The following is a 16743-nucleotide window of genomic DNA, read 5'->3' on the forward strand; positions in this document are numbered from 1 at the left end:
GTGATGCTGACATGAAGGATGACTTCATTCTCCAGTGATAATTACCTGACGCCTCAGGCCATAAGAATACAAGACAAACAGCAGAAACAACGTATGAAAACACTAGAAATTGGGAGTAAAAACTTGTATACCTTTTTTTAAATTCTCTGGGTACTACCTATTTCATCTTACGCATTTGTTTAAGTGTTGCCTGCTGTCTTCCAGGTAATTTCCGATTTCTCATTAATCTTTCAGCACAACCCAATAACACACATTTTATGTTTTTGTTTTTTTGTGTTTTTTTCTGGGGATAAAACTGATCTGAATGCTTGACCAAACCAAAATGTCCTAGACTTGCTGTTTGATCGTGGCATGGCTGTTCACTTGTTTTTCTAAAGCTTGTGCACTGCTCATTTGCTCATACACCTAATTTGACTCCAGAATTACATCATTTACAAGCCAAATCATCACATTAGTGCCACCATTATTGCACAGGGAGGGCAGGCCACAGCACCTAAAGGTAATCATGTATCCCAGTTAACCATTTTGCTTCCATTGGCTCAAAAGTAATCAAGTACCAAAATGCTGGTGTATTATATATGTATATACATTTGATGCACTGGTTGAAAACTGTTCCTTCATGGGGGTGGGTTGTCGCACCCATGCCTGCCTCTCCGTGCAGCTGGCAGGGTGATTGATGGGGCTGTTTGCGTGTCTCTGTGCGCCAGAGGAGCAGGTGTGGCCTGGCTCTGCCCCCCCCCCCCCCCATCAGCACACATGCAATGGACCCACTTCAGACAGGAGACACAGGAGATCTAGGGGGGGAAGTTTCCTGGACTTTATAAAACCATCATTAACAAGCAAGCAAGTAAGTAAGGCACTAGTTGTAAACACAAGTTTGGGGATTTGTTGTACTAGTTGTACTGTGTGCTGCTGCTGCTGCTGCTCGAGTGCAGGAATGCGGATTGTTCGCAGTCGCACACGTTGTTCTCGTCCTCTTTCTGCACCGGCTCCTGTTAATGACTGATCGCGACACGCAGGAGGGACACCCCGTGTCCCCTCGGTATAGCCGGCTTGTTGGTGCGTTTTCATGTCCTCATTTTCCTAATATAGGCTTTTACTTTCGCAGGCGCCAGTAACACTATCTTCCAGGTCAAAGCTGCAGCTGGAGCGCTTGTGTCGCCCGCAGGCTGAGCAGCGGTGGCCGGTTTGTTTCTCCTACAGGTGGAAATAACATTGAAACAGTAACCGGCAGGCAGGTGAGGACAGAGACGGCAACAATATAGATCTTGAGAGTCCGTTTCTTTATCTTTTCCTTTATGTATGTATGTGTGTGTGTGTATGTGTGCGTGCATTTACACTTTTTGGGTAGGGCTGATTGTCATATACTAGGGAAAACAAAGTCCACAAATGGCAATAAACCCTTGGCTGGTGGACATGCTAGGTTGCATTATGACGTTGCGTGGGAAAACTGGTTTTAGAGCGCAAATACAATGAGTAGGACAGAGCATGCTCAGTAGTGCCTGTGGGACAGTGTCGCCGCTCAGCCCGTTTGTTGTCCCTTTTGGTGGCAACTTGCGCGACACTAAATCCCGTTGCTGCAGCAACACGGGGCTCAGTCCTGTCTTGTGCATCTCAGGCTGCTGCTCGGGTTTCTGGGCTGTTGACTGTTTCCTTTCCACTTTATACCTGTAATATTAAGAGATTTCAAATGGGGTCAACATCACAATTTACTAATGGTATAGTACAAGTATTTCATTTCTTTTGTAGCTGGTTTATAGTGGTGCCCAGCAGTCTGAATATGGTAGTGCTCACTTATGGCTGTGGTGCATGGTCACTTCATGCACAAATGAGACCGAAACTGTGGACAACACAAGGGAGCATGGAGAGATGTCTGCTTGGAATAACAGAAGGGCGAAAAAAAAATATATGAATGGATCCCACTAAATTAAAAAAAAAAAAAAAAAAAATCTAGAAGACGACCACATAGAAGATGGGGAGAAATCATAAACTTTGCAGGCGTGATGTGGAAAAATTGAGCTGTAGATCGAAGCAAGTGGGAACATCTTGGGGAGGCCTTCATCCAGCAGTGGATTGATATAGGCTGATGGTGATATATATTATTACACTGGCAGTTTTAATCACTTCAGGGAGGCAACCACTGTACACAGATTGCCAATATTGAGTACAGAACTGGCAGGATCCTGTTTTTAGGGTTCTTCGATAGTAAATGATTAATTCCCAGAGCAGTTGGTGTAGACATCTATATTTTTCTTAGAAACCAATACTCTTCCTCTATTTTCTGCTAAAATAACAGTTCGGCCTTATGGGATTGGCCATCCAGCTGGGTTCTGTTTTTGCATGTTGTGTGCTAGCAGTGAAATGTGTCCGTACTTTTGCAAATGAGGTGACTGTTTCAGTATTTGCATTGTGCTTTCAGAATTATTTCCCAGTTATTGTGCTCAAGCAGCGCAGGGCATTTTAAAAAGCACAGTTCACAATCCTGTGTGTATTAATGCTGGATTGTTTGTGGGTGTAATTTTCACTAGCTGCCTATTATTGTTGTTTATAATATTGTTAATAGATTTACCAGGAGCTCTCTTTCATTCAGGCCGACCTACTCCAGCTGCTATGTTTTATTTCAAATGCTACAGCCATAATGGCATACACACACGCTTTCAAGAGCTCCTGTTTTTTTTTATTTTTGATTAGAAAGTAGCTTTCAATAAAGATGGGAAATTTAATGGCAATTTAACAGCTGTTCAGGGCAGTTGTTAGGTCAGCTGTCGCAGATTCTCTGACCGTCATAAAACCTCTCAAGTTAAAACCATAGATTTTTGTTGCCAGTGCTGTTGTTCGTTTGTTATTTTCTATTTAGACAAAACTGCACCAAATCAAAATTAACCTATTTGTTATTGTCAGGATACTGTTTGATCAGAACATTACATTTAAACAGGTAATAGACTATAACTGAATACATGATAGGATGATTTTATTTAGGGAAATAAGAGATACCTGGTACTACAATTTCTTGTGAAGGGTGTTGCCCAGAGTTCTCTCTGCTAATTGGGAAGCGGCTCAAAACAGGTGTGTCTGAACAGGGGCAAACTGCTGAGCCATACAGGGAGGACCGCTTTTCGAAAGCTGTGTGTGTGACTAATTGTATACACCCAGAGTAATTCATTAGTAGAAGCAAGGTGTAGCCTTTGTTAGATCCATGAAAATGTAATTTTAGAGAATAAATGTTTTGACTGTAGTACCAAAGTCCGTCCTTGTTTTCTTTCAGTTTAGCATTTAATATCGTCTGTTTCTACATTTCTGTTAAATTCCGGTGTCAATGTAACTATCAAATATCTGCAATTGTATCTGTCAGTGCTTGTTAAAATGATTTTCAACAGGTTGAATGTTGACCTTCTCCTCATAGGATGTATTGAGTTACACTGATACTATATTTTACTGTTATTGCATTAACAGATGACTGAACAGTGTTATTGATAACTTCCTTCGTGCAAAGTATGCCTCTTACAGGTTAAAATTATTGATCCACTAAGTCTGAAATTCATGAGGGTCTGAAACTTGGATACGTGAGCGTCCCTGTAACTGGAGTGACATGTAATTTGAGTAAGAAGTGTTATAAAGCGGAAACTATCTTACCTAATGTGGATAATAGTAATGAAGAATATGCAATAAAAGCTCTAAAATCTAAAGAACAACTGGCAAAGATGGAGTGCCCTGCGTGGCATGATAATATCACCTACCTCCAAAAGTAATTTCAGTAATGCTGGAGGTCAGTTGGTGCTATGATACTTTGTGATGCTGCAGGGACTCAGACTGCTCCAGACAGTTTAAGTTATTTTTGTCCTAGCCTTCACTTATTTTGCCTCAATGAAAAGTGCTTATGTGCTCAATAAAAGCGTTCATGAACCAAAGCTTCCCCCTTCAGTAGCGGAATGAGAAAAATCGAATCAAATCAGTTTTCAGTAACTAAAAAAACGAGTGCACAAAAAGTAGAAGAATATCTAAAGCATATTTCCTCTCTGTTTCCTTTTGGGTTCCAGTAAAATAAGTGATTGTTTCACTTCAGAATCACTTCTTCATTTTAGATTTCCAATCTTGATTATGCTAATATGCGTAGTTGCTCACTTTTCCAGCTAAGTGCGAAAACTTCCCCATTTTAATACAAAAAATGGAACAAAAATGAACTGACAATGGCTGAAACTACATGGCATCTTTGACACAAATCAATGTCTGCTTAGTGCCGAGCACAGAATGAGAGAAATTCATTCAGTTCGAAAACTGCATCCAAATAAACTGCGCTCAATAGTTACTGCCTGATCTTGAGGAATATGCATGGTTTTTAGCTCAGGGCTGAAACTGAACCGTATTGACAGTAAACCATAAAAAATTCTAGATATTCCTGCCACACTGAGATCCATCCAAGTGTTTTTAAGGCGATTCAAATTGTGACGGTGTGTTAGTCTTCGAGTAAAGTTGATTTCCTTCTCTATTCTTGAGATCTTGAGAGTATGGGCGAAGCTTTGACTGTCTTCTGTTGCCTTTTAAATTTTCTCCTTGCAAGATAGTAGTGTAGCTGCAGTATTGTCATTGGGTGTAGCTAGAGATGTGAACCATACAAAACTCTTTCCATATTAGAGCCCCGAGGAAGATTGTAATCTGTAGATGCTTCCGTGATAAAGCGCTTCCTAGAGTAAATGCCACATTGTCACATGCTCTTATCATTTGTTAGTATGATGTATTAAGGTTTGTCTTTTCATCAGTTGCTTTCTCACAGCACAGTAGGTGAATTCCTTGATGCAATTAGGTGTTTATTTTAAAAGGAAAATAACAAGGTTATATTCATGTATCGCAGTGCTTTCTCTTAGAAAACACGCACAATAAGTAATGCCTAACTACAGTAATGAGTAATTTAGTACAGCAGTTTTCCAGTAAATGACAGACAATAGACAAGCACTAGTGGTTAGAGAGAGTTCATTGTGCATAAACATCTGTAGCAGAAACCTCATCATTTATTTTCAGAAGACATTTGTGACCTGAAAGCATTTTGTTTCCTTTCCTTTAAACTGTGTTCTTGTGTTTCAATGAGCTGAGAAATATCATCAAACATGTTTTCATAAGGAGATTGATTTGTGTTTTTTTCACAGATGTCAGCGTGGAAACAGCTGTAGCCAGGCCGTGAGAACTGCAATGCTATGAGTGAATGTTGCATTTTAAAATGGCAAGGAGATTACTAATACAGACTGTTATACTGTAGTGCAGTGCTCCCCCCAACACTCAAACAATCCCTCTAAATTGTTCATATTCAATTAAGCTCATCTGATCTGATTTTGGTTATTAAATAATTAGGTTAGGCACAGTCCTGCAGGTAATTATGTATTTTATATTCAGTCGCTTGCCTGTAGTCTTGATTAGAATTTTAATTATTTAAGGATGACCATAGATCATGAAGGAAGTCAGCTGACGGTTAGTCTCATAAAACGTAAAAATGTGTGGACGTATTCAGGCCCATGGATTGACAGTCACAGCTGTGCAGAGGAACCGTTGAATCTGAATTTTTGATTCTGCTGTAAAATGACACTTTAGCATGAAGACCATTTTGTGTGTATTTAGGTTCAGGAAAAGACATTTGGGATGGAACTAAATGAATAATATTATAACATGGAAAATGCATGAAAAATACTGTAGTTTATTTTAATCAAGCTTTGATATTTGTTTAAAATTACCAAACCCTAGAATACAAATGTAAAGTCATGGTTTTATAGCTGTTTGACTCTTGTTAACTAGGCTGCTCATACATTCGTTAGTGTTTCTGTGACTGATGGTATTTTTAAAGTGCAAGATACGGAGATGTAAAAGCAACCTACCTTGGGTATTAAAGCCTACTGAAGTAAATCTTGAGTGGCAGAGTACCAAGTTGCAGCATTTTTGCCATCTAAAAGTGACCCCATTCTGGTATGTTTTTAAAGCTGAATTTAATTTGATTTAAATCTTTTGGCTTGAGAGTGCGCATGCTGAAGTAGAACTACTTTATTTTCTACAGGACAAAAACAAAACAGTCTCCTCATGGAGCATTCACTTCCCTGCCGATTGGGACTTGGCTGTAGAGTGTATAGGGTTGCACACATTTTGTTTCGTTACACGTACAAATGTACAAAACGTCGACCTGGCTGTGCCTTAAACAATGGCTCTCATTGTTAGTTGCTCTTTTCCCCAAGGACAACCTTGAGCTGCGTAGTGAATGACGTCAGCTGTTGTGAGCTCTCAAAGAATTCTGAATTTTTGTGACCCAGGACCCAATTATTACAATAATAACTGGAATTTCAAATAATTTGTGAATGAGTCACTTGTAATTGTGACTTGTGGTCATTCATCATCATACATACATCATTTTCCATGTCACAGAAATGCTGGTTGGTCTGGTACTGGTTGCTATAATGCAGCTTTCTCTCGCTTGTCTCCTGATGCTGTTTTCATAATCTATATTGCGCAGTATAATTGATCATTTTTTTCAATTAAATTCCATAGAGTGTAACACTGCTTCTGTAGTTCATGCTTGTTGCGTTCATATTAATCAGCATCCTGAGATATGTGTTGATAAGCAACTGAGAAGCTAAATTAGTCAGACTGACTTGCTCTCATTTGAAACATTGTGTATGTTTCTTGTGATTACACGTTTGCTCTAATCTCCTCTCAAGTCTTGTATTGTAGGACCAATTAGGTTATAATTCTCAATCTTCTAAAACTCCAGACTGACCTAATCCAGGTTTATCTGAATTGTATGTTTCTGTGCTGTCCTGGCTGAAATCTGGTTTGGTCTAATCAGGCCCTTCTGACCTTAATCAGTTTGCAAAACAAGGTCTCTGTACCAGTCCTCTGTGTCTGGTGTGCAGTCCTGTGAGTCTACAGTAACAGATGTGTGCCCTTTGAGTGGCTTTTGCTGACACATGTTCTCTAACTAAATGACTAACTAACTAATCGTCCTTTTTTCATTTTTGTTCTTGTTTTAAATGAAAATATAGAAAACAGAAAACATTCAATGGAATTATTGTGGCCCGTCATATTCCACTTGATTCTCCTAATTTACCTTGAAGTTCCTTTTATTTGCCTCCTTGGCTTGAAGGAGTTGTTGTTTATTTGTATTTGAATCTTTGTCTCTTTAGGTTAAAGAAAGTAATTGGTCACAGTATTCGGACACTCTGCAATGCCAGTCCCACCCCCACCTCCTCCTCCTCCTCCTCCTCCTCCTCCTCCCCCTGCGTTTGGGCCCCCTCCCCCGCCTCCTGCTCTTCCCTCCCAGGTAAGTGCCTCCTCCAATTGTAATCGCCAATAATGAGCTGGTGTTACTGTAACAGGACCTCACAGCACTGCTAACCAGAGCAGCCAGACATATCGAATGTGTACAATACCCTTTTAACGCTTGATATTAAAACTGCCCTAAAAAGTCCCCTAAATGTATACCCAGGTTATATAGAGAGAAATGAATTAAAGCCAGTTTTCCATGGCTCCTGATGCGCTTATTTGAGCCGATAGATTCCACTGCTCTCACAGGAACATATTTAAATTGGTCTTTGTAACAAAGCACAGGCTTTCTGCACAGACCTGCATAGGTAGTGTGCAAAATGGAAATGATGGCAGTTTCTTTGTACCCCGTGGCTCGCATGCCTCCTTGTATTCATTACATTATTTATTCAGAGATAGGATTTCAGGGCAGAGAAGAACACCGTAAACGCTCCCATGACTCTTGATCTCGGAAAACAGGAAAATAAGCTTCAAATCCGGGACATTGCCAAGTTATTTGCAGTAGTCAGGTCAGCTAATTTAAGCAGTCCACTCATATTTTACTGTGTTCAGCATAAGCCTATCAATCGAGTATTACACAGTTAAATAATATTTCACTGAACATTTATAAATGACATCCAATAATGGACTCCTTCTGGCGATGCAGCAGAAAGGCAATAATTTAACATAAAGAGACAATTAGAAATCATTTGAATGCTGATCATTATAATAGTGTCATTTTTCGTTTCCTCAATATGTGTGATTAATCATTCTCCCTTATTTTCCATTCATAAATCTGGGGCAAGTGTCTAGAATCGGATATATAATTATTGCTGGACTCTGGTCCCTGTCCCTCCTGCCACTGAAAATGTTTGGTCTGAAACTGGAGGTGTTCGTTTATTTCACTCCAGAAAATACAGCCTTGGGCCTTGGAATTCATTCATGCCACTTTCTGGATAGTCAATGTAAAATTTTATTTAGATCTACAAAACTGTTATCTGTTTACAATGGAAGGGGACATTTCTGGAATATTTCAGATGTGCCCGGTTTCATTTCAGAGAAAAACGTTCATTTAAACAACCACACTTATTGGAAGTATAGCTTAATGCACAATACAGACTGTGATGTATACAGAAATCTCTCAGTGAAGTTAACAATGTCTTCTAGCCATCAACTCTGTCCCTGTCAGCCTTTTTTGACATGCACAATTGTGTTGTCTTGGGTTATAACACTCCTCCTGTACACCACCCTTTCCAGACATGCGTTAATGAGTGTGCAGACGATTGAGTAGTCTCCCTCTCTCCGGTGCAGCAATTGCTTTTCAGCCCTGGGGAGCATTTGATTAGAAGTCCTAGTGTCACAATATCTCCCCTTATAAAATGTGTGCAGCAATTGAATGAAGTGACACAGGGAAATGAGTTGTGTAATAAGGTTTTTCTTGTGTCTCTTTACAAACTGTGTCAATAACTGTGCCGACAGGGCAATAACGAGCCTCCGAAACTGAAGGGTGATGAGCAGAAAGGCAGAAATGCGCTGTTGGTTGATATTCAGAAAGGGGCTCGTCTGAGAAAGGTGGCCCAAATAAATGACCGCAGTGCCCCCGTGGTTGACAGTAAGTTAATCTTCAGTACTATATGTGCCTGTGACTAGTATATTGCACCATATTTAGTTTTATGGTAGATCTTGTTTATTATATTTTGGTGCTTGGTACATTTCTAAAAGGTTAAATTCAGTTTTTCAGATGCTTTCTGTTTCCAAATTTGAGACAGTTGGTCTTCTACAGAAAATGTCATAATGGGAAGATGGGTTAAAAGGTTCTGCAAATTTCTGAAGAGATTTGTTTATCCCTTTTATTTTTTTATGAAGCAGCTTAAAAGGGATTTAGCCTGTTCTGAGACTTAAAAACCTACACTTATTCCTCTTCTGAAAAGCATTCCTCGCTGCCTTAGTCATACCTCAAATTATTTCCGAGTTGCATGATCCAGACCTAAATAGTGGATCCAGTGATCCGTGTACAATGTGGCCATCTGTGGAAAAGAACAGAAGAGAGCTTGTGAGGTTGATAAGTAAATACTTTTCTCACAGTGTGATGTTTGCTCACAAGTTTCTTGAGTACCATCGAAGGCACAGTTCTCTTTAGTGAATTATGAGCTTCTCACACTGATAACAAATGTAAAAATACTAGATAAACAAAAAAGAAACTGAAAACCAGGAGCTTAAAATAGAAATGGTACTGCACCACTTAATTTCACAGTGGAGTTTGTTCTTCCTGTAGGTCAAGTAAGGATAATGGAAAAACAATGAGGAAATAAGAGCTGAGAACTTGAGATATTTCTTTGACTGAACGTGTATGGGAGTGATCTTGAATACTAAATAAAGTTACACCCAAGTTGAGCACGCACTCCTTTATGAATGTGTGAAAGAACAAAGGTGTGTATATATGTTTGTATTAGTGAAGAGAGAATTACTTACTGAATCAGAGGCCTACACGTGTGCATATTAATGCAGTCTGATAACAGGGAAGAAGTCAAATAATTGTAGCAGCTTAGCTAAGAATGAAAACAACCTGATTCAAGAAAAAGAAAAACTCACCCCCTAGTGGTGCTTTAATGCCTGATTCAGGTTTCAGAAGTGAGCAGCGTTTTTACACAAAACAGTTCTGTATGTGATTATTTTTTCTACACTGAAGAGGTGCTTTGAGTACTGGTTACTGTCATTTTGTTTCTATATGAGAATGCATTGGAAACTGTCTGTGTTTGGATTACAGAACCAAAAAGCAGCAGCCCTGACGCAGGCAGTAGCAGGGGGTCCTCGGTTGGGGCCGGGGGCACTGTGCCGTCTGTGGGAGGCCTGTTTGCTGGGGGCTTTCCTGTCCTCAGACCTGCAGGCCAGAGAGAGAACCCTGGTAATGACCAAGACTAAAGTGTAATATCAGCCTGTATAGTCAAGTACCTTCATTTTATTGATTTAGAGAATTATAAAATAGGATAGGATTGTATGACTGAATACTAATCTTCTGTGATAAAGTATAATACCCATTTGTTTATAGCTGACAGTAGCTCATTGAGACTAAAAAAGATAAACTTTCCAAATTCCAAAAATTCTGGCTTTTCCTACCCCGTACGAGTAATGTTTAGGATTTGCTTATTTTTTTCATAATTATTAAGGATTTCAGGGATATGAAACCGAATAAACAGTTTTGCATTTTAATGACCACCTTATAAAGTACCAACATAGACTTTATTTTCATAATTAGTTCTATTTTTCATCTCTGCCGCTAGGACTGGTGTTTCAGTTTCAAAGCTCCTGGGAGAACAGCAGTGAAATCATAAATGAGCATTCATTATTTATTTTCATTACTCGTATGTTATTATATCCCTTTATAAATAAAGCAATAATGTTGAAACGACAAAAGTGGTTGAATGAAAACTTCAGGCAATATCAGTAAAGCTGAATAATTAGTTTAAGTTATTTTTTCAGTATTATATGGTAAATCAATATATATTTCAAAAACATTAATAGTTTGAAATGTGTGTTAGGCATATGTTATATGGTATATTGTGCACATTATAAATTGTCAGTGTGCCTATTAAGTGTAGTTAATTCGCTAAAACAAAATATTGATTTAGACTAATTGCTACATTGTTTGTTGAAAGGATGTAATACCTGGCAAAATGAGGTTGTCTGGTTCATCATGATGCCAGAAGAAGCCCTGCAGTCCTAATCAATGTACATTGTGTGTTCAGCCTCCAGATCAGGCCCATCCTTCGGCGGCATCAGACCGGCAGCACAACGAACTCCAGACGGTGTTTCTGCTGCTGTGTCCGAGCCCCCCCGAGTGCAGAAGCAGCCCGAGCCCCCAATCTCAATACGAGGGAACCTTGGCCGTCCAGGGGCGTCGGTCCCACCCCCACTCCCTCCGATGAACACCAAACCTACAGCCTCCGTGCCCCCCATCCCAAACATCCCCCCACCCCCGCCGCCTGAGAGACCCGGCAAAAACCCGCCTTCCCCCTCCGGGCCTCCTCCGCCCCCCCCACCTCCGCCACAGAACAGTAAACCCACCTGGTTGCCAGTTCAGAGCTCTTCCTCCTCACAGCCCTTCATCCCCCCTCCTCCTCCTCCTCCTCCTTCTTTTCCTCCCTCCAGTGTCCCTGATAGGTCTTCTGGCATCTTCTTCCCTCCTCCTCCTCCCCCTCCCATGACCTCTGACACCAATTTCAGGGACAGCCAGTTCGGCCCCCCACCGCCGCCTCCCCCTCCCACACCACCACCTCCGCCCACCTCCTTCTCCTTTCCCTCCAGTCGCTCCTCACTCATGCCCCCTCCTCCTCCTCCCCCTCTGCCCTTGGGAGGGAACTGGTCAGAAGGGTGCACAATCCCACCGCCGCCACCAAAGCTCCCCCCGGTGCCCTCTCCTACCCTCAGGCCCAGCATGCCCCCACCTCCTAATTTTCTGCCCACTGCAGTACCAGTCAGACGGCCCCCCGGAATCCCCAAAGCTGGAGGTATTTACCCATCTGTTCATTACAGAGCAACAGATTTCAGTACTGTGTCTAGAAAGAGATTAAAAAGCAGTTTGATATATTCTGCACTCCATTTAATGAGAGTTTAGCAGTTCAGCAGTGCCTTATTGATTTTCCCAGTTGTTTTTTCTGTGTATTAAACATAGACCTGTGGAGGTTTGGTGTCAATTACACTCCATCTAAGTGTCTTTATGTAGTATAAAAGATAAACAGTAGCGAATTCTCAGATCAGGGTGTAAAGCGTTAGTCTGTAACATATCAAAGTATTCCTCCTCTTGTCTCTTGTTCCATTATTCCTTTCACTTTCTCCAACAACAGGTGGAAGGTTGGCTCCGCCCCCAGCCCCGCCTGCCCGTTCACCCACCACAGAGCTCTCGAGTCGGGGGCACGTGCCACCGAGCCCCGGTTGGACCTCCAATCACCCACCCCCACCCCCGCCGCCTCCTGTGCAGAAGAACGGGCACATGCACACCTTGGGTACACAACAATCCACATTCCTATCACTGCACTTACTACATGAATCCTAAAGGGCATTTCGGCCTTCTTTATGTGATTTTAACTGTCATTATTTGAACATGAGAGGTACAGAAGAGATTGAGAGACATTACTAAAGGAAGCACGGCTGCCTTGGAAACCCCCAAGAGGAGACAAACAGTCTGAATGTTGCTGATTTTATACTACATTTCTGTATGATGCAATGATTCACTTCCACCTGTAAAGTGCAGGACACGTGTTTTTAGTTGTGTATTGCAACGGATTTGTCCCTCACTTATTCTTTCTGGGACCATTCAAGGTGTAGTACATCATTTGGAATTTAACTAATCCGTTAATTGTTTGTATTGTTTCTCTCTTTTCAGATGACTTTGAGTCCAAGTTCCATTTTCACTCAATAGATGACTTTCCACCCCCCGATGAGTATAAGCCATTTCCCAGAGTATATCCAAGCAAAGAACAAAGAGGTAAGAGAATGTCATGCATTTATAACAATTCAAATCATCCAGGCTTATGTAAATGCACTGTACTTTTCCACCTTACATTGGCAAGGGACCAATAAACTGAATTGTGACACACATTTGGATTTTTAAATTAAAAACAAAAAAAAAAGTTGTATTCTACTTTTGTAGTCCCCATCTGATTAGATTTTCTGTGAAAATATGTTGATGGAACAATGCAAGTCATCGCTTCCTAAGAAGTCATTTTTTCTCTTTGCTTTCCAGTGAACTCGAAACCGCCTGCACTGCAAACACACGTGCGATGAGACGGTATGGGTGTGTGACATTTCTTTACACATCATACTGCAGTGCAAGAAAGAGATGGTGTTCCCGACTGTGAGGAGTTTGGCCACTGAAACCACCCTTGTGTCAGAGCACAGCTGCCTTTTAAACATTTTGCTATTCACTGTAATGCAGGCAAAGCACAGCCACACACCCATGCCTTTCAGAGTAAACTAAACCAGGGACTGGAGATATAAATATTGACTGTACATTTTGTAATCATTGGACTTGTTTTATGTGGATGTTGAATACGTTGCCGACATTGATTGTCGATTAACTTAATTGGATTAAGTGACACCCGGTGGTGCAATGTGAAGTCCTGACAGTGTACAGTACATATCAACCAGCCGCCTGGGTTTAATCATTAGCATGCCGATCTAGAGGAAACATTCCTGCTGAGCTGATAAGATGCCATGTTCTGTTCTGTATTTTAGTTTGTCACCCCCCACCAACCCATCTTCGAGCGCTGTGAAAGCTTTATAATATTAAATGTTCTACAAAATTGCATAGTGCAGCTGATAGTCAGACTAAGAACTAAAGCAATTAAGTGAAAATTAAAAATCTACTTTAAATGCACTACTTTAAGCGCTGGGGAAACTTGATTGAGTTTTTTTTTTTAGGATAGTTTTTGGGTGAATTGTTTTACAAATGGATTGCTCATTAACTGACAGGAACAATAACTAATATTGAATTAGCTTCATACTTGTGTATGGATAGGGAATTACTGTATGTAACAGTTTGTGTACAGCAGTTCAGTATTTGTATTATAGTAAAACTATGAAGGGGTCACGCTTACTATACAACAAAATGTGCTGCACATTGATATGTACTGACTAGGTTTATCCAGTATGTCACAGAAGTACAGAATAAGTCACAATGTTATTTTGTCCACTATAGTGATGTATATTGTGGTGAAATTAAACGACAAATTTCGCATTTAAAATTTAGATTAGATTAAAATTCTAATTAGCAGCCTTCGAATGTTCCACTTTTATATGCTCAGAATATACCGCCCAATATGTTGCTGATGGGTAAACTGCCATTGTTTAATCCATTGGGCTGCACGTGGCAATCTTTATTCCTATGCTGTAAATGGTTCCTGTGCAGTTTATGGTTTGGAAATTGATGCCATATAATATAGATGCTCACATCCCTCCTTTTAATAATTATATAAATATATATATATATAAACCGAATTTTACGGAATCTTTCAAGATTGTTTAGAAACAATCAGGGATTTACTTGGTATGTAGTTTTATTGCGATGGCTTTCAGTTCCATATATACAGGTAGGTGATCCACAGTAATTGCTATAATTGTCTATATACTGCACTTAGAGAGGAAAATCCTGGATGGTTAGATACTGAAAAGCAAGACAATCTAAACTGTATAAGCTCATATGTTTCCTCGCTCTCACAACTTCGCTTAACGTTAATCTTTTGAGCCCTTTTATTCCTGTGGATCTCACAATATTGGCCAACAGAGAATATGCTTCTACTTTTAAACTCAAAGAGGAAGCAATTAAGAAAATAACTCAAGTCTTCTTTGGCACCGAGGGGGAAACCTAATGGGGTTTCAGCTTCGTACAGCTCTTGCTTATATACCTGCCTGAGATTATTCACATTTGCCTATGGCAGTCGTGAGTTATGGGCCTGTCACATTTGTGAGATAAATTCCATTTCAATGTATAACTGGGACACTTCCCCTCAACCTTAAATAGTACAACTATCTAGCTGCACAGGTATAACTCACCCAAACCAGTATCTCATATCAGTTTATGCATCAGACGTTGTGTACAGAATACAGGATTGTTTATTACACCTTTTAGGGACAGGATGAGAGATGCATGTCCCATGCATGTTCAAATTAGTGCTTGGGAGGACTGGGATAATGTTACTGCTGATGTTCTGTGGTTTTCTAGAATAAAGTGACACCTTCAGCAAGAAAATGTATGTTCACAGAAACACAAATCTGGTATCTTCAGTGTTTGGCTTTCTTGTGCTATAACCTTAAATTGTCATTTTTGTCTTTGATCTGATTGCAAAGCATCTTGGGAGTGATTGTATTTCCAATAGCAACTGATAATCAACAATGCACTTGAGAAAAGTGGCCTTCAGCTGGAATGTTTCATGCAACACTTTGCATCAATTTGTTACATTTCCTCAAACAAAATTCATGCATGTGCTGTGTCTGGCATTGTGCTGTGTCATTTTGTCTGTAGGAAAACATCCAACCCTAAAAACCAGTTAAAACCACATCCAATGCAATATGCAATATAAAATAAAACCGTACTGATGAAGTTAACAGCCTTAATTGTGGATTTATTTATTGTCCATACATGTTTGTGTTAAAATGTAATCCTGAATCTCAGTAATGGATTTACTGCATTCTGTGATTCTGGAAATAACGACCACTTCTTCCCTGTAGCCCATCTGCACATTTATTTTCCTCCTTCAGTGTTTAGTATCGGGTCAAGTTGGTTTTATGTCACATCACTTTGTTATATATCTTCAGTGTTCTCACTGAGAAAGTGGCTGTTGTATCCTTGAATCTTAAATGAGGCTAATGACGTGAGAGGTCTTTGGTATCAGGTACACTGATTATAGTGCTAGTAATTTGTGTTCACCATGGTCTAGTATTTCCTGCTTTCAATTGTGGCAACATGTGCCTGTGTTTAGAAAAAAAGGATTTAAAAAAATTAAATCTATTCACAGTTTTATTTATGTGTGTATGTAAACGTCCATACAATTTTATTTTACATTGTGAGTGAAGCTCTGTTTGTCAATTTAAAATAATTGGCACACTAATTATCTTTATTAACAGCACTTATCAGAGCATGAAATAAATAAATCAACAAATTATAAAGGAAAAATGTGTTAACTTAATTAAGCTGCATATTTTTCCATCTCTGGATGGTAGCCTTTGTATTATAGTAGGTAATGAATCTTTGCTATGCAGAGGCACGCTGTGAGAAATGCACAGGAAGCAGAATATGCCTGTACTATCCTGTATCGGTTGTAGATCACAATCTTGACACGTTCAAATTGCCATCCAAACAGATTTAATTGTTAAATGCATTTGATGCTTCTGCAAACATTTCAGAAATGTAAATTGCAGCTCTATTTATAAAAAGGAGACCTCTTCAATTAATCAGATAAGTTACAACAAAACAGTTTGTATTATGTTTTGTATAACCGGGTTATAATAAGTCTAATGCAATTATTTATGTAAAGAGTTAAATTATGTATGTGAACTCCTCTGTAAAAATAAATCTCAATTCAATTATTGGTGTTTTATATCCATCTTTTTTTGTTTGTCTGCTTTCATGTTATTGTGGTTAATGTTAAGTGCTCATTTGTGCGCTGATCCACGTATGCACAAAATGAAGAGCTAATGTCTTAAGTGCTCTTTGGAGCTTCAAGTGACATCTGTGTGTTGTGTGTTTGCTGCTATGCAAGTTATGTTATTAAGAAAAAGAACCAAATCCTCTAGCGCTAACCCATTAATGCCCAGCAGCCGACCAGCGGGGCTGTGTGTCCCTTGTGATGCACGCTGATGAAGTACAGCAACCTGGAAGCGACCCCTGACAGCTGCGTGCTGTCAAGATAGAGATGCCTGATTTACCTCGGTGCCAAAATGCAATTTCTCAAAGTTGACTTTTACCTCCTG

At 39.9% G+C, this 16743-nt stretch overlaps 1 protein-coding gene across 2 annotated transcripts; it reads left to right on the top strand.

The window, feature by feature from the left end:
* The first annotated feature begins 747 nt into the window (after positions 1 to 747).
* wipf3 (WAS/WASL interacting protein family member 3) lies at positions 748 to 16359 on the top strand. Of its 2 annotated transcripts, XM_066715665.1 has the most exons (9): positions 748 to 847; positions 1109 to 1238; positions 7158 to 7294; positions 8755 to 8887; positions 10043 to 10180; positions 11022 to 11783; positions 12120 to 12278; positions 12659 to 12760; positions 13019 to 16359. In XM_066715665.1, the coding sequence occupies exons 3-9, from the start codon at positions 7199 to 7201 to the stop codon at positions 13057 to 13059; spliced, it is 1431 nt and encodes a 476-aa protein (XP_066571762.1). In that variant the 5' UTR covers positions 748 to 847; positions 1109 to 1238; positions 7158 to 7198; the 3' UTR covers positions 13060 to 16359. The 2 variants fall into 2 exon arrangements, with proteins under 2 accessions (XP_066571762.1, XP_066571761.1); XM_066715664.1 differs by lacking the exon at positions 1109 to 1238.
* The last annotated feature ends 384 nt before the right edge of the window (positions 16360 to 16743 follow it).

Source organism: Amia ocellicauda, chromosome 10, assembly GCF_036373705.1.
Source record: "Amia ocellicauda isolate fAmiCal2 chromosome 10, fAmiCal2.hap1, whole genome shotgun sequence".
Taxonomy (NCBI): Eukaryota; Metazoa; Chordata; class Actinopteri; order Amiiformes; family Amiidae; genus Amia; species Amia ocellicauda.